At 43.9% G+C, this 18003-nt stretch overlaps 2 protein-coding genes across 2 annotated transcripts; one reads left to right on the top strand and one right to left on the bottom strand.

Moving 5' to 3' along the window:
* The first annotated feature begins 19 nt into the window (after window positions 1–19).
* On the top strand, window positions 20–17009 carry LOC307024284 (huntingtin-interacting protein 1-related protein-like). The gene is made up of 33 exons (XM_079658312.1): window positions 20–310; window positions 658–721; window positions 1385–1527; window positions 1642–1698; window positions 2143–2223; window positions 2327–2403; window positions 2487–2548; window positions 2707–2847; window positions 2937–2994; window positions 3078–3153; window positions 3284–3421; window positions 3513–3635; window positions 3860–4043; window positions 4125–4213; window positions 4880–4996; window positions 5132–5233; window positions 5858–6052; window positions 6451–6561; window positions 6645–6839; window positions 6927–7074; window positions 7589–7675; window positions 7768–7875; window positions 7966–8102; window positions 8413–8523; window positions 8619–8677; window positions 8783–8813; window positions 8991–9053; window positions 9256–9356; window positions 9453–9558; window positions 9822–9945; window positions 15296–15357; window positions 15443–16213; window positions 16718–17009. The coding sequence occupies exons 1-33, from the start codon at window positions 230–232 to the stop codon at window positions 16751–16753; spliced, it is 4038 nt and encodes a 1345-aa protein (XP_079514438.1). The 5' UTR covers window positions 20–229; the 3' UTR covers window positions 16754–17009.
* On the bottom strand, window positions 11017–15322 carry LOC307024288 (uncharacterized protein). The gene is made up of 2 exons (XM_079658319.1): window positions 15202–15322; window positions 11017–14279 (listed from the first exon to the last, which is right to left on the bottom strand). The coding sequence occupies exon 2, from the start codon at window positions 14229–14231 to the stop codon at window positions 12081–12083; it is 2151 nt and encodes a 716-aa protein (XP_079514445.1). The 5' UTR covers window positions 14232–14279; window positions 15202–15322; the 3' UTR covers window positions 11017–12080.
* Window positions 17010–18003: the final 994 nt, after the last annotated feature.

Here is an 18003-nt window from a genome sequence, read left to right as displayed (position 1 = left end):
CGGCTTGGTTTTTATTTCAATTGAGCAGACTGTAATCTTGATCTGAAGAAGCAACTAAGGACATAGGAGAGCTCTTTTGAGGACGTGCACGCGCCACGTCTGACCATAGCGTGTGACGCACCTATTGTTGTTTTAAAGGGTCGCGAGGGCACAGGTGAGGAGCAGACACCTCGAGCTAGACCTCTTAGGATTCATATCATTATAGTTTGTGTGGATTTACAGCAACAACATGAGCAAAACGAAGAACAAAAGCGAAAATAAGACGGAAAAAGCGTTGGCTGCTGAGAAAGAGCAGTTCGCTAAACAACAGGTATGTTTTTATTATTTATTACAATCAAACCTTCATACGTCGGAGCAGGTTTATTGTTTTCATGTTCGATAGTTTGTGAAATCCAGTTTACAGGAACCACCTTGATAAGTAACATTGTATCACTGTTTAAAAGTATGAAGCTAAACCCTACAAAAATAAGATCTTTTAAGTTAATTTTTTCACTATCGTAAACGTTCTTTAAATGTTCCCCCTTGACGTGTTTGTCTATATCCAACCTTGTGTTTTCTTTTTGTTATCTTATCGTTTTACCTATTTCCGCAAGCGGCAGTTGTTGTTTACCTGTAGAAAAGTTGACTTTGACTAAAGTTGAGTCTCTTTTCTTACAGCTCCACAGCATCAGCAAAACTCTCGTCTCAGGAGAAACTCCACTTAAAGAGAAATATGTGCGCAGTATCCTTTTAAACCATGTTTCAACTTGGTTCATTAACTGACAAACAAAATCTGTGACGGTATTGTAGTAATTGCAATATGCGGTGTGTTTTTTTATTGTATTTCTATTTACGTTATATTGCTGTTTTATGAACTAGAAAGCTGTATATTTTAACTACACATCTAAAAGCCCAACTAGGTATTAGACTTGAAAATTAGCTATTAAACTCTGCAAAAGACATCAGTTTCAAACTGTGTTTTTAACTGCATTGTCCCAATTAAGTAAGAAAGTACATCCAAATTCATTTCACTAACACAAGACAAGAGTACACCGTGCATGCATGGTAATGACTTTGTGAGGCTTAACAAAACACTAATTAAGTTCACATTTGACTTGCTGGTGGCGCTAGATAGAAAGTCTGAGGTTCAAAAGCGTTTTTAGGAATCATCCTCTTAGGAACACGAATGTCTGAATAAGAAAATATGGCAATAAATGAAAAGTTGTTAATATATTTCACCCTGAACCAGTCATCTGAAATCTGTAAGAAAAGACAAGTGTACTGAAATGTCAAATCAAACTGTTCCTTTATTAATCCCTCCCTTAAGGGATGATCTTGCCAAGACACAAGTCTTATGTTGAGTTATTGCATTAGTATTTTTGGAGATTCCTTGACAGCAGTGAAGATATTATCATGGGAACGTATAAGGAGAGTGGAGCCGCTACCTTCTGGTCCTACACCCTCAACCTGCCTCTCTCCAGCAACTCCATGATCTGCTGGAAGTTCTGCTACCTGCTGCACAAAGTACTCCGGGGGGGACAGAGAAATGTGAGTTCAAATCTAAACATCTTCTCAATCTTTTATTTGTCTTCTCTTTGTTTCCTTTGTCCACCCTTACCCACTCTTCCTTTTGTAACCTCGCCCCTCTGTGTTTGACTACAGGTCGTTAGAGACTCTCACAGATACTGCCGCAACGTCAAAGACATGGGCGTTCTCTGGGTGAGTAGCAGAGGATGAAGAAGTATTTAGATCTTTTACTTTAGTAATGTTTGAAGTACTTCATTGCCAAATGTTTGTAGGAAGTACCAGTGAAAGCTAAATCTAATCTGAAAAGTGACACATAGTAGAACTGTAGAAAGTATAGTGATTTACTTTTGTAGTAAATTGGAGTAGAAGTATGACGTAGCGTAAATAGGTAAAAAAATGTGTGCCTCAGTCTCCCACTTTTAAATAAAAATGTCTTGTGTTTTTAAGTTAGTCTAAATTAAATAAATATATGTTAAACATTGAACGCTAGACATCTAAAAATATTTGCTCATACAGAGCCAAAGATTGTAATGATAGCCATGATCTTTAATCAGTATTTTGTTCTGGCTTTGTACATTTTATCTTTCTATGGAATTGTGTAAATAAACCAATGACAACTCTTTATTTTTATTCCAGGGAAGCTTACATGATCGATACGGCCAAATTGTTGCACTGTCTGCAAAATTCCTCTGCCTCAAAATGGAATTTCATGCAAAGGTAACTTATATATATTTTGTTATATAAAACTGTTAAAGGGTTTATATTATGTCATGTTCACATTTAGAATTATACAACTTTTAATTACAAAATAAATTCACAGCACAAGCTGATCCCAGGCAACCTGGAGGCCAGTGATGAGACTCTGGACAAGGAAACAGGAAATGACAAAAACAAAGTGTAAGTTTACCACCATCAATAACTGCTTCTGTTTCTCATTAATGAAGCATGTGCTTCATTAATGTGGTTTAAATGTATTGCAGGTTGGATATGACACAGGAACTGATGGATTACCTGGATGCTGGACTCAAGATGGAGGAGACAGGTGAGTCCACCTTTTTCGATCATTCTAGAGATGTTTTTAGGATTATGATACACACACTTGCTGAGGATTTAATGGGATGTGTTGGCAATAAATAAAATAGAGAGTAGCACCAGAATTGTTCAGATATTTATTTGATTACGCGTTTTTCTTGTTCAAAGTTCTGCGTCAGCTTGATGCCAACGGCGCCAAATCTGATACTCCAGCTGGACAGTGCAGACTGACTCCTCTGATTCCTCTGATACTGGACTGCAGCTTCCTCTACCACTTCACTGTCCTGCTGATGTTCAAACTGCACAGCTGTAAGTGAGAAATATGTTTTTTCTATTTAATCGAGCTATAGTGTTAGATAAAGCCTTCAAAAGTAATAATCATATCCTCTGCTTTACAGGCATGGCTCCAGATATTCTTCTTGGACATCGAGAGCGGTTCCGAGATCTTTTTAACAGGTAGGATTTCAGAGCTATTAGCAAATACACACTTTTATTTCATCTCTGGGTTATGTTAGTGACAGATGTGTTTTCCTCTGCAGCCTCAAACCATTCTTTGACAGAGCCAGGGAAACTGAGTTTTTTAAAACTTTTATCCAGATCCCAGATCTCCCTGATGTAAGTACCATAACTATTTCTGTAGATTTAACTTGAAAAATGGAAGGAAGTATTCAGAGCTTTAACATAAGTACTCATTCCACACTGTAAAGTCCTTAATTGACAATAAAAGGTTTTGTTTAATACACAGGCTCCACCAAACTTCCTCCGCGCATCTGCCTTGGCTGAATATAAGAGGGCGGTGGTGGTGATACCTAACGAGGAACGCACCGACAGAGAGGAGGCGGAACAGCAACCAGAGACCAGAGAAGCACCACAGATGCCACAGGTACATGCAGGACAAAAATGAGAAAAAAAGGCCTTCCACCTCCTTATCTGGTATCACGGACGGCTGACTTTTAATTTCTTTCTCATGACAGTACTATTTGCCAAATCAAACTGGAGCACAGGATGTTTCAGTGGACCAAAGGGAAACTGAAAACGAGGGTCTGAAGAGAGAGCTGCAGGCGCTCAGACCAGAACTACAGCTCATCAAGTCTGAGGTGAGATTATCACATTGGATATATACTCAGTTGTGGAAGACGTCTTCAGACCCTTTACTTAAAAAGAAAAGACTTAAACCCTTCTGTGAAAATACTCCCCTTCTTAAAAGTATGTATCAAAAAAGTACTCAAAAGTTTGACAAGTAAATGTACTCTTTGTGCAGTAAAATGTTACCTTTGAGTGTTTAACGATTATATATGATATGATGTGATCTTTTTCTCAGGCTCGGAGGTGTTTAACTGAGTTGAAGTCTCAGGTGAATCGCCTGGAGGCCGAGGTCGAGGAGGAGCGTAACTACAAACATATGGCCATGGTGGAGAAGGAGCACCTGCGTATGGAGGTGGAGGGCTTACGGTGCGCTAATGTCGCCAACGTCGGGGCTCAGATCGGATACAAGGAGGCAGACCGTAAGTAAGCCGATTTATGCACTGGTGAAATATAAATTGAGCTTAGTCTTAATGTGTCTTTTCATCCCATTGTCTACACAGATCGAGCTCAGTCAGCAGAGCTTCGTTTCACTCAACTCAAAGAGAGACATGCAGAACTCATCACCAGCCACGCTGACTTAATGAAGAAGGTAAACCTCCTCGTCTTTGTTGTTTCTTTTACTCATTCTATGTCATTTTGAGAAAAACCTGAGATAAAGACACTTTGAAGTATCATTCCTAAAATAACTATAAATGTTCTCCTCTTTTTTGCATTGATTATGAGGCTGTTGCACATAATCCGGTTCACGCCTGTAGTGGCCAAAATCATATCGAAATAAAACAGATAATTAACTTAAAATAATACAGCCGCTGAGGCACTAGTTAGCGGATCTTACGCAGGGCAATGATCCAGGTCCAGACAAGATTTTCCGTTGTACATTTATTATGATCCAATATCATTGACAATGAACAGGTTTCATATGGTTTGTTCCTTAAGCCTTTCCTATGGCTTTCCTTTCCTGTGGTTGGAAAACCCTGTGGCTCGAAACACCCCGGTAAAAAACCGTTTGCTTACTAGTGCTCTGGCTCCCACCACCCACCTGTCTCCAATATATACAATTACACCAGGTCCTCTAATCACCCAGTGCCCAAAACATGCCTTCAAAATAAAAGCATAGAAACTACTTTAACTTATGAGACTAACTAAGAATACATTTACTATAAAACAGCAAGAAAATAAATGTTAAACTAGTAAATAATATAAAGAGATATATAGCTCCAACAACGCCAATAATGTTGTCTTTGTGTGTTTGCAGAATGCAGAAACAGTTAAGTTGTTCTCTGGTACAAAACATGGTCACGATGATTTGCTGAGAAGCAAACAGCAGCTTGAAATCGAGCTGGAAAATCTACGACGGGAGAACAGCAACATGGTGAGACTCATAACTGCTGCAGACAGCACAGAAAAAGAACACCTTCTGTTATGATATTTCTCCACAAGAAAGTGTTTTGTGTTGAAAAACAAAGACTGTGGTAGGTAACTACTCACTGTCTCCTCTCCTGATCAGATGAATCAGCAGCAGCAGGAGTTTCAGCGCCTCAACAAAGAACTTCTGGAGCAAAGGGCCCAGCTGGCTCTCCTTCGCAGCACGCTGGACAACAAAGACATGGTGAGACTGGATGTATGATAACGAGCAATTTATGTTTTCTAAACACTTTATTGTCTCATGAAATAGATATATGAAGGGTTAAACTGCAGTAGAGATCAACAATCACAGCAAGAAAGACACCTGACTCAGTATGAGTTTTAACATTTCCAACTAACTCTACAGCACCACCATCAGGCTAAAGTAAATGTTTTGCCATTACATTTACAAAGCTTTGACTTTGAGTTTGATCAAATATTTTTAGTTTCTAAAAAGTTCATCCAATATTTACTTTTAGGAGTTTATGTATTGGGACTGTTACATCTCTACCCAGTCTTATTTACTCTGCAGCATGTCAAATAAAGCATCTCTGGGATGCCTTTATTTGGCTCATTATAGTATGTTTCTTGGCTCACTCAGAAATACATATTAATGGCCACTGTCCCTGCTAAATAATATTATAAATAATATTAAATAAATAAATCAAAAATATACATATCACTCATTGTGTTGACAGACAGAATAGGAGTATAATACTCCATGTGCTTGTCGTTTGGCTCACAGAAAAGTGCGATTTGCAGCTTTACTCAATAAATGGTTTTATTTAAAGGTTTAATTCATGCACTTACATATTTCTGTGTTTTTCAGGAGGGGTCTCAGGTCAGCAGCAGCCTGGCAGCTCTGCATGCCGAGCGGGAGGTACTGCTGCGCTCCGCCCGAGAGAAAGACGCAGAGCTCTCCTCGCTGAGACAGCAGGCCCAGCAGCAGCAGGGCTCCCAGGACCTGGAGAGGGACCGCCTGCTCCGAGAGCTGGAGGCCCTCAGGGCGCAGCTGCAGCAACAGGTACAGAGTCATCAGACAGTAACTAGATATGTGCAACATTTTTCCTGGTAATATTTTTATCTGCATGTGTTTTGCAAAAACACAAATATACAAGATAAGGAAAACTAGCAAAAGTAGAAAACAAACTCTCTGCTCTAACTCTTTTATATACATTAAGGCTTAAACATTTCTGTTTATTTCTGCACTTTTACGTCAAACTTGTGTCTACATTTCTGTCTGAGCAGTAGCTGAGCATCACGCAGATTTTTATCCCATATTTATTTTATTCTCTTTCAAGCGTATTTATGTGTCTTGTGTTTATTTAATATAATTTCTTAATACGAATGTATTTTAAGGACTTTTTATTGACTTATTTTTCAAAGGTCCTATACAAATAAACTAAACTTGCCTTTCCACAGCTGACCATCAATGCAGAGCAGAAGTTGGAGATCGACCGTCTGAGGCGAGAGTTGGACTCGACACGGTCGGAGTTAAATCGTTCAAACGGCGCCCTGCAGAGCAGAGAAATGGTAGGAATACTAATGCTAACTTTCTCACTTCGTCTATAAATCCTCTTATGAAAAAACTGATTGATGCATGTTTATCTCCTCAGAGTGGGACCCAGCTGAGCAGCTCTCTAGCAGGGTTGCAGGCGGAGAGGGAGGTGCTGCTGCGCTCCATGAGGGACCAGGAGGCGGAGCTGAACTCCCTTCGCCAGCAGGCCCAGCTCCACCACAGCTCCCTGGAGCAGGAGAGGCAGAGGAGCAGCATGGAAGTGGGCAGTCTGCACGCCCAGATACAGCAACAGGTGCTGCACACACACTATATCACCTGTGCAATCTGTGTGACCTACAATGGAGTGGTTAGCTCTGATGAGTTTATATATCTTCACTAGGCGTGTCGTGAGGGTGAGCTGACCCAGAAGCTGCAGGACGAGCAGTTCTGTCTGCTGCAGTGTGCTGTGGTGGAGGCCGAGGGCATCATACTGGACGCTGTGGCCAAACTGGACGACCCCATTCACCTCAGCTGCATCAGCTCACCTGGTAAAACCTTATTTCTTTTGTCCCCCACTAAATAATTCCAATAGTTACACCATATCTGCATAAAAGTGGCGATTCTTTTTATTATCAGTCTATAAAAGTTTCAAAAATAGTGAAAATTGCTTAGGTTTAGGTCCTTTAAAAGGTTATTTTGTCTAAGTAAAAAGAGGGAACATCCTAAATATAATAGAAGAAAAAAAATGAAAATAAAAACGAACAATTCAAAGACGAATATATGTATTTACATAAAACTGTATGTATATAATACTTAATTTAATTATTAAAGTTAGTAATGACAATAATAGCATCACTTGCTTTCATTTTAGATAAAATTTACATTAATTTGATAGCACATTATTTATATCCCATCAACGGAACATTTAAGAGCAGTATATAAACATTTATTAAATTGTTTTAAATTCACTATGATATCCTCCTACATTATGTATATACATCTTAGAATTGCTCAATGCTTTTTCGTATCGTTTCCCATTTCAATTTTCTTTCTCTTTTTCAGATTATTTGATAAACCGAGCTGAAATCACTCTGGGTTCTATTGACAAAATGCAGCAGAGTCACATGGTTTACCTGGGAAACAGGAATGGTGAGTGAGCTGTGCTTGTGTTCTGATTTAGAGGTAAAGTATGTTTGTTTTAGATGACGAGTGTATGTAAGGCTCCTCCCTCTTGTTTTTAGATGCCAGTGGTTTGCTGAGAGCGGTCACACAGTTCTCCCACCTCACTGCTGACACCATTGTCAACGGAGCAGCCACATCTCACTCTGCTCCCACCGACCAGGCCGACCGTAAGAGACACACTCACACGGAAACTGAAAAGGCATAAAATAAATACAGTATAAACAAACAGTAAACACTCCGGTTTCCTTCTCATGCAGGTTTGACTGACAGCTGTCGGGATTGTGCGAATCACTGCCTTCAGTTCTTGAAAGATCTAAAGATTCAGGCCAGTTTACAGCGAGCAGATCCCTCCGCTGTGCGCTTCACTGTCCAACGCCTCCTCGGGTTGGCACAGGTGACACAGATTTTGCCTTCATCAGAGTAATAAGAGCAAACAGCTATTGATAGCAATTTATATTTTATTTTTTGAATTACTTTATGCTGGGTAGCTGGTCAAATTCATCAAGGGATCAAGAAACTCTTATGTTAACCTTTCATAATACTTCAGAATGTATTTGTATATTAGGTGTAGCACTGTTGGTGAGAAGCTTAAAAGTAACTTAAGCTTTCATACAAATGTAGTGGAGAAAAAGTAAAGTATTTGTATACTGTAACTAAGTATTTGCTGCTGAATTTCTGACGTGTACTTGATCAATCCTGTTTAGGGTCTGCGTCCAACAGGGCAGGATCTGCAAAAAGGAGAGCTGGGATACCTGGTGGATAAAGAGATGATCGCCACATCAACTGCCATTGAAGAGGCTGTGCTGAGAATGGACGTAAGGACACATAGTAATGGATAAACCTGACAAACTCTGGACCACATACACACATATGATTCTTAACTGTTCTATTTCAAACTTCTGCTTCTCAGGAGATAATGAATCAGGCAAAGAGAGACACTTCTGGCATCAAACTGGAGGTCAACCAGAGGTAAGAAAAATACTGTATTGTTCTAAATTAGTAAATGTTTTCTAATCTTCTCTCCGTCAGTTTCTTACCAGCAACTGTGGGATGTTTTTCTGTTTTTCATTACAGTATCCTGGGATCCTGTTCAGACCTGATGAAGGTAAGAAATGTCTCTTTACTTTTTTTTTTTTTTTACTTTTTATGTATTCAACAAATATATAACATACATGGTACATAAAAATCACACCTGTGTCTTTACTTTTACAATACATTTCTGTGAACTTGTGTGATTTATGTTCACTCAGAGTTTCTCCTGATCTCCTTTTTTCCTCTCCAGGCCGTTCACATGCTGGTTACAGCTTCTGCTGACTTGCAAAAAGACATTGTGGAAGGAGGCAGGGTGAGTCACAAAAAGAAATTACAGCTGAGTTTCAAACCTGCTCCGGCAACATTATAAGCAAAAGTAACATTTAAGAGTTGTGTTAGAGATGTAAATTGATGTTGACAATATGGCAGTTCTGCATTTTTTTTACTGTGGGTAAAGTATTCAAGAAGAAACCAGTTCAATGTCCTTCATACTGACACTTTTGCTCTTCCTGTAGGGAGCAGCTTCTGTTACAGAATTTTATGGCAAGAACTCTCGCTGGACAGAGGGACTCATCTCTGCCTCTAAAGCTGTTGGCTGGGGCGCCACACAGCTGCTGTAAGTGTCCAAGAATGACATGCTGTACAATATTAGTCATATGTTCTGAACCCCTATATATTGAACCTGTACTGTTCTTCACTTCTTTGCTATCAGAGACTCAGCGGACCGGGTGGTGGCTGAAAAAGGAGCGTACGAGGAGCTCATCGCGTGTTCACATGAGATCGCTGCGAGCACAGCTCAGCTCCTTGCTGCCTCAAAGGTACAAAGTCAAGTTAAAAAAAAGTTCTGTTTGCATGAAAAGCAGTCTGATCTCCATAAAGGTACATGGTGGTGTTTTAAAAAAAATCCCAAATGTTGCTGTTGTGTATTGTTTTCTTAAGTAATTGCTGGTATTATTCAGGCAAACAGACACATTTTCATTATAAATGTAAAACTTGTTTGGATAGCAGCACGTTGTTTTTAAGAGCTCTTTGGATGTATGGAGATGTAGATGAATGCTGAAGTGCTGCTTTGTTACTTTAGGTGAAGGCCGACCGTAACAACAAGAAGCTGCAGACCCTGAAGCAGGCCTCGCGCCACGTTAATGACATGGCTGCTGTGGTCGTCACCTCCACCAAATACGGGCAGGAGAAGATCTCTGACCCAGGTGAGAGGAGATGTTTTATTATAATTCATCCTGTAGTGAACATGTCTGTTAACTCATTCCCAGTAGTGGAATGTAACTACGTACACTTACTCAAGTAACGTACTTTGACATTCTTCTCTTAAGTATTGGAACTTAACTCTTTATACCCTTTCTCCTTAGCATTTAATAATAATAATAATAATAATAATAATACATTACATTTATAAAGCACTTTTCCTGGTGCTCAAGAGGCAAATTATGTAATTTTTACTCCACTACATTGATTTAACATTTTTAAATCAGGACCTTTTCTTGTAATGACGTATTTTTAGACTTTAGTATTTCTACTTTTGCTTAAAGGTCCCATGTCTTGGCCATTTCTACACTGATCATAATTCAATTGTTGAGGTATCCTAGAATAGATTTACATTGTTCAATGTTCCACAATCACATTGGTTTCTCATACAGCATCTCTGTAAAGTATGTGTATTCACTCTCTCTCCTAAACGCCTTGTTGGAGCTCCTGCCCCCCCTCCCACTGTGCTCTGATTGGTCAGCTCGCCCACTCTGTTCTGATTAGTCAACAGCGGCGGAACATCCGTGTTTATGTGTTACAATGGCGTTAGCAACCAGAAAAGGACAGCAGTAATGACAAAGAGATGAGAATGCTGCGTGGGGTCTGGTTGCCGTGTTGGCGGGACGTTGAGGGGCTCACTGCGGGGCACGCTGCTCCGCCCTTTGAGACTCGAGGAGCCGACAGTATGAGCTGTATTACTGGTGTTGTCTCCTGGTTGCTGCTTGGGGTCTGCGTGCCATGCCAGCGGACACCGCGGAGCTGTGTGTGTGTGTGTGTGTGTGTGTGTGTGTGTGTGTGTGTGTGTGTGTGTGTGTGTGTGTGTGTGTGTGTGTGTGTGTGTGTGTGTGTGTGTGTGTGTGTGTGTGTGTGTGTGTGTGTGTGTGTGTGTGTGTGTGTGTGTGTGTGTGTGTGTGTGTGTGTGTGTGTGTGTGTGTGTGTGTGTGTGTGTGTGTGTGTGTGTGTGTGTGTGTGTGTGTGTGTGTGTGTGTGTGTGTGTGTGTGTGTGTGTGTGTGTGTGTGGCTGGCTATATCCAGCATCCAGGGAAACACAGCGGGAAATCCACCTCACACTGTCTGCTCCGGAGGCCTCGCGGGGCGGACTCCTGAGCTGCCTTGCAGTCCACCCTGGCAGAGGGTGTGCCTATTGTTCTATAGCTGTGTGCCAATTGGTCCATTTGGACTTAATGACGTCAATAGGCCCTGGAAGAAGAAAAATGTCTAACGAGGCGTTTTTGGGGCAGCATAGACACATCTTTTCTGTGTTATAGTTTTACTCGCTACAGGGTGTAGGGTGAGGGTTTGGGACTCTGCAGACCGTTTATTTGCAGAAAAAGCTACACAACACACAAGGGGACGGGTAATAACCGGAAAAGCATAACATGGGACCTTTTAAGTAAAGGACCTGAGTACTTATTCCACCACTGGGAAACACATAAGATTGTTGTGAGCCTCTCTGCTCACACAGGGTTCAAATAGGGACGGAAAGAGCAGGTTGGTTGAACACAGGCTTTTATTAACTCCAAACAAAAATATACGCGGGTCTCAAACGTTGCCCGGGTGGGAACCTTCACAGGTCCTTCGGGGACCTTCCAGGATCACGCCTACTGCAAAACAGACCAGAACCAGGATACGGCATGCTTTTATTCCGGCACTGATTACCTGATTCCGATCAGCTGTCTGGCCTCCGGCCGAGCCACTCCCTTCACTCCAGCAGCCGGCGCCCTAACCACACCCCTAACCACATACCCCCACCGCCCGACTCAGTCCGGGATCCCGCCGGCCGCAAGCTGACTCTCCCCCCCCCCCCTCCGCTGAGCGAGAGAGGAAATCAGCCACGACCATCCGGTTACCCGGCCTGTGGATCACCTTGAAGTTGAAAGGCTGTAACGCCAGATACCACCGAGTGATCCGAGCGTTGGCATCCTTCATGCGGTGGAGCCACTGGAGCGGGGCATGGTCCGACCAGAGGGTGAAAGGGCGCCCCAGGAGGTAGTACCGCAGGGCGCCGACCGCCCGCCGTATGGCGAGGCACTCCTTTTCCACCGTACTGTAGTTCACCTCCCTCTGGGCGAGCTTACGGCTAATGTACAGTATGGGGCGGTCGACCCCTTCTACGTGCTGGGACAAAACGGCCCCCCACCCCACTGTTCGAGGCGTCGGTCTGCAACACAAAAGGGAGAGAGAAGTCAGGAGAATACAGAAGCGGCTTCGGGGGCGTTTCTATGCGGTGGTTTATGAGAGAGGTGCGCCCTGGCAGCATAGAGAACACGTCGGCAAACTGCCTTTGCAACGAAGCAACGTCTGCTCTCTGGCCCGGTGAGAGATTGTCGCCACAACAGACCGGGGCTAATTTGTTGCTTTTAATGACCTCCGGTCCCAACTCATCTCTCTCAATCACCGTGGTGGCCAGAGAAACAGATGCCACCTCCCTCCATGCTTTCAGGAGGTTAAGGTGGTAAATCTGTGTTGCTCCCCCTCTGTCAGAACGCACCACCTCATAATCTATGTCCCCCACTCGTCGTGTGACCACGAAGGGTCCTTGCCACTTGGCGAGTAGTTTAGAGCTAGAGGATGGGAGTAATACAAGCACTTTATCTCCCGATGAAAATTGTCTCAGTTTCGACCCTCTGTTGTACAGGCGCTGCTGACGTTCCTGAGCCTGGAGCAAATTCTCCCGTGATATCTGCCCCAGTGAGTGGAGTTTTGCTCGCAGGTCCATAGCGTACTGTATTTCCTTTTTACTGGTGCTTGGACCCTCCTCCCAGTTTTCCTTAACTAGGTCCAAAACACCCCGGGGCTTCCTACCAAATAACAGCTCAAAGGGAGAAAATCCCGTGGAGGACTGGGGCAGCCCTCGCACTGCAAACAACAGAGGATCTAGCCATTTATCCCAATTACGGCTATCTTCGTGAACGAACTTACGAACCATGTTCTTTAGTGTTTTGTTAAACCGTTCCACCAGGCCGTCGGTCTGCGGATGGTAAACACTAGTCCGTATTGAAAGGACGCCCAATAGTTCATACAGCTCGCGTAGTGTGCGTGACATAAACTGTGTGCCCTGGTCAGTCAGGATCTCTTTCAGGATCCCGACTCGGGAGATAATGTGAAACAGTGCCTGCGCGACGCTCTTTGCAGAGATATTACGCATTGCCTCGGGATATCGCGTTGCATAATCCACTAGGACTAGTACAAAGCCATATCCCCGTGCACTCCGGTCTAATGGCCCGATGAGGTCCATACCAACTCTCTCAAAAGGCACCTCAATCAATGGTAACGGGCGCAAAGGAGCTCTGGTGATGGCCGGTGGGTTAACCAGCTGACATTCACGGCAAGATGCACACCACCGCTTCACATCTGCGCGAATGCCCGGCCAATAAAATCGGGCCATTATCCGGTGTAGTGATTTGTCGTACCCTAGGTGACCTGAAATGGGGTTATAATGAGCCGCCTGGAAAACCATTTCCCAACGGCTTCTTGGCACCAACAACTTGGTATTTATCTCTCCTGTCTGTGTGTCACGGCTTACACGATACAGCCTGTCCCTAACCACTGTAAAGTGTGGGTGAGTGAGTGCTGCGTTTGGGTGTAGCTGGGAGCCATCAATACTCACCACCTGGCCGAAGGCGTGCTGAAGGGTCTCGTCCCTCGACTGTTCGAGGGGGAAATCCTCCACGGGAAACACCAGCGGGTCCAGAGGGAACTCCGCGGCCCCCTCCGTGTCCGTTTCCCCCTCGATGTCGTCAGCCGCCTCCGACTCTCCACTAAACACAGCACACAACTCACATTTCCCTGCCGTCCGTGAACGCACCCCCATAGCCCCCGCTAGCTTAGAAAATCCCGGCCAATTCGTTCCCAAAATCAGAGGGTGCGTAAGGCGAGTGCTAACTCCAGCCCTCACTCTCTGCTTTTTCCCCTTATAAGAAATTTCCAGCGTCACCTCCGGGTACTGGTGAATATCCCCATGCACACACCTCACCTTCACCCACGATGCTTCAATCAATGCCCCAGGCCGAACCAAGCGCTGAGGGATCATCGTCTGATCACAGCCCGTGTCCATCAGAGCCTGGTGTGTACCCCCCTGTATACATACCGGTATACGGTACGTCCCTTCCAAATCGGGGGAGGCAACTGGCGGTCCCGCAACCCGAACCAGCTGTCCGACCTCCATGAGAGGACACTCCCGTCGGAAGTGGCCGGGCTGCCCGCACCGCCAGCAATCCTGCCCTGACATCTGAGGAGCCCCCCGTGGTGCCGGACGACCAGAAGCGTAGGCCGGACCCTGGGGAGAGATAAAAACAGGAGGGTAAGGTAGGGCTGGGGGGGAAAGTGTCGGGGCTGCGGGGTTGGGGCCGTGTGGTGGTGGGGAGGGAAGGGCAGCTGCTCCAGGAAACCTCCTCCTCGGGGCTGGGACGGGTCTGCCCGCTGAGACGGCTGGTGGTCGGGGCTCCCCTTTCATGCTCCGCCGGGGAAGCGAGAGGTGGTCCTCCGCGAGGACGACGGCTGCTTCCAGGTTGGCGGGGCAATGGCACTGGACCCAATTCGCCGCCGAAGATGGCAGGCCGGCGATTAACTGCTACAGCGCCACCTGCCCGACGACTTCCTCAGCGGAGCGCACCCCCGGCTGGAGCCAGCGGCTCGCTGCATCCAGGAGCCGCTGCGCGTAGGAGAAGGGCCGGTCAGCGTCCTCAAAGGAGAGGGCCCGGAACCGGCGGCGATGTCCCTCTGGCGTGCTGCCAAGTCGGTCCAGGATGGCCTTCATCAGATGTCGGTACACATGCAGAGAGGCTGCTGGCAGGCTATGGGCGGCTAGCTGCGCACCCCCAGATAGCAGAGTCAATAGCCACGCTGCCCACTCCTCCTCCGGCCACCCGCACGCCGCCGCTGTGCCCTCAAAGATGTCCAGGTATGCCTCCGGATCATCCTCTGCCGTCCATTTCTGGAGGGCAATTGAAGGCGGTCGGGCCGGGTTCGTAGCGGGATCAGCCTCCCGAGCGGCCAGACGCTGCAGCAGCTCCCTTAGGAGAGCCCGGTCCTCGCGCTGGCTCGATGCGATCCCGAGCAGAGCCTCGCTCTGCTGTCGCTGTAATGCTGTGGTGGTCTCCTGCATGTGAGCGAGAACCACACCCCGCTGCCACAATTGTTTTTAGGATATTTACATTTTGAATTTATGAATCTTATTATGGAGCTGGAGAAATATTCACCTAAATCGTCAGGATTCATCCTCTGGGGATCAGGAATTTCTACTAAATGTAACAGCAATCTGGTTTACTGATAATTGATGTGATGTCTTTGCAGTTTTGATGGACTTCTCTGGCAGATCTTTGATCAAACTGAAAACAGAGGAGATGGAAACTCAGGTGAGGCTTTCAAGTCCCAAAATGTATCATCTTGATATTATTTGTTGTCGATTGGAGGTCGCTTACGATGTTTTAAATCTCTCAGGTGCGGGTGCTGCAGCTGGAGAGCCAGCTGGAGCAGGAGAGGGTCCGTCTGGGGGAGCTGAGGAAGAGGCACTACGAGCTCCACTCCTCTGTCGATGAAGCAGACGAAGATCCCGACAGCTTCCCACCGCCACCGCCACCTACTCTGCTCGATTCCCCGACAGCAAATCAGTCCATCCCACAGACACAGCCTTACATAACCACAAATACTAATCCGTTTGCACCGTCTCAAACACAGCCTCAGTCATACACACCAACACTACCACAGGCACAAACCTACACCCCTTCCACCTCTTCTCAAATCTACACCCCTTCCCTGACTACCACCTCTTCTCAAATCTACACCCCTTCCCTAACTACCACCTCTTCTCAAATCTACACCCCTTCCACCTCTTCTCAAATCTACACCCCTTCCTTAACTTCCACTTCCTCTCAACTCTACACTCCTTCCCAGACTTCTACTTCCTCTCAAATCCACACCCCTTCCCAAACGTATACCCCTCCTCAGACCTACACACCCTCTCAGCCTTTCATCCCGTCTCAGCCCTACATACCTCAGCCCTACACACCTCAGCCCTACACACCAAGCACGACTTACTTAAACCCTCAGTCTTACTCGCTGTCAACGCCCTCCACTCAAACCTCCCCCAGCCTCTCTCGGCCTCAGTCTCCGTCTCTGACCCGGGCAGACCCGCAGAACGCAGAGACCGTCAAACCAGCCTCAAGAAAACCCAACATCTTTACCAAATCCGGAAACTTGTTGAAGAATGCGGTGAGTACCTTTTTATAAAACGTTCTGCTCGAGCTGGATATTCATGATGTATACTTAAAGGGATGATTCACCCACAAAATAATCTTTTGAATTGCAATTACTCACCACGTGTTACCTTGAATTATTTAAGAATGTTTTGATACCTCAATGGACGCATAATCCAAAAACCTGAACAAATTCTTGATGAGTTAGATTAATTTGAGGAATCATATAAATTAGATTAAACATCTGTTTAGAAACTTTAGAAACTTTTGAAGTATAATCCAAGCCTCTTCTATCATGTCTGAAGATCACTCGCTTTGCAAAAGTGTTTTAGGTAGTATGTGTACTTGCAGAAAGCCTCCATTTACTTAAAAAAAAAATCTCCATTTTGAGATTTTTCATTACCGTGGAGTTTTCTTGAAGCATTCAAGGTAACACATGGTAAGTAAATAATATACAAATGGTCATTAAGAGGATATATTGATAATGGGTTGTAACTGGGTCTTTTTTTTTTAATTACAGTTCAAAAGAAGTGAAACTGGAACAGGGGAGTCTTGAATCCTGACTGAAGAAGACTCTGACATTTCAATTAAAAATCTGTGGAAATATAAACATCCTTACTTTAACATTTTAAAATCGCTGATTTAAATCAAATGTTATCTCTGGAGAAAAAAAATGTCACTTAATTGTGCAAATGTATATTTTCCAACTTATTTTTGTATTAATACGGAAGCCTATTTTATGTTTATGATTGCTGTTGTATACTGAGTTGATTTAATAAATATCATCAAATCATCGAAGGCAGAATGTACAATGTGTTTCCTCTCATTTCTGCTTTGCAGGGATTAAACTGTATCCCCCATTATTTACATACTTTTAGTCGTAGTTAAGTAAACGACCTGCATACTTGTTCCTAACCAGTGAAGGTCTATTCATGCTGTCATTTATTCTCACTGCGACCTCATCTGTCTGTTATGTCTGTCATGCGCAATACAAACTGCAATCTCACCACTATGGAAGTGGCCACTGTGCATGGACCAAAGTAAAGCTGCGTCCAGTTAGAATATTGTAGGAGGGATAGATACCGGAATAAGACATCAACGCCTTCAAAATAAAAGCATACTAAAAGATGATTGTAAGGCAGATTTCTACAAACCAATCACCAGTTAAACCTGGTTCACATTACTCTTCACATGGGTGTAATGCGCCATCGAGCTAATATTCCCAAACTTTTGAGTCTCACTTTCATGTTTGCACTTTTTATTGAATTTACTTTATTTAAGAATATCCACTGACTAAGCTAATTGCAAAATCTGAACAAAAGTAATCCGGTATTTAAGACTAGATTTCCACAGCAAGGTTATGTGATGATGTGGGACCAATCGTGGGGTCTCCAATAAACTTTTTTCCTTTGTAGTTTTTCTGGAAATTAAGATTTTACTTTTTTTTTTACCAAATTCCATTATTGTTTAAGATTACCTATGCGAAATGAACATTTTTTGCTTTCACTTTTTACTTCAAAAATGTAAATTATCTTGTTAATGTTAACGATTTTGTATATTTTTACTACGTATATTTTCCGATTTTAATGTATTCTGTTTATTTCACCTATAGGCCTACAATCTTGCACTGCCTGGGAGTTTGACATATGTCACAAATTGAACATCCTTAAATCTTGAATATTGTATCAATAACCGAAATATGTAGAGGTCGGAAATCAAGGACACGACTTCAACCACATGTGGTATTTTAAACCAATCTTAATCTGTAAAGTTTCTATAGCAGTCAGGTAAGGATGCGTTTCTAAA

This window comes from Notothenia rossii (assembly GCF_949606895.1).
Source record: "Notothenia rossii genome assembly, chromosome: 11".
Classification (NCBI taxonomy): Eukaryota; Metazoa; Chordata; class Actinopteri; order Perciformes; family Nototheniidae; genus Notothenia; species Notothenia rossii.
This window is presented reverse-complemented; position numbering and strand designations above follow the sequence as displayed.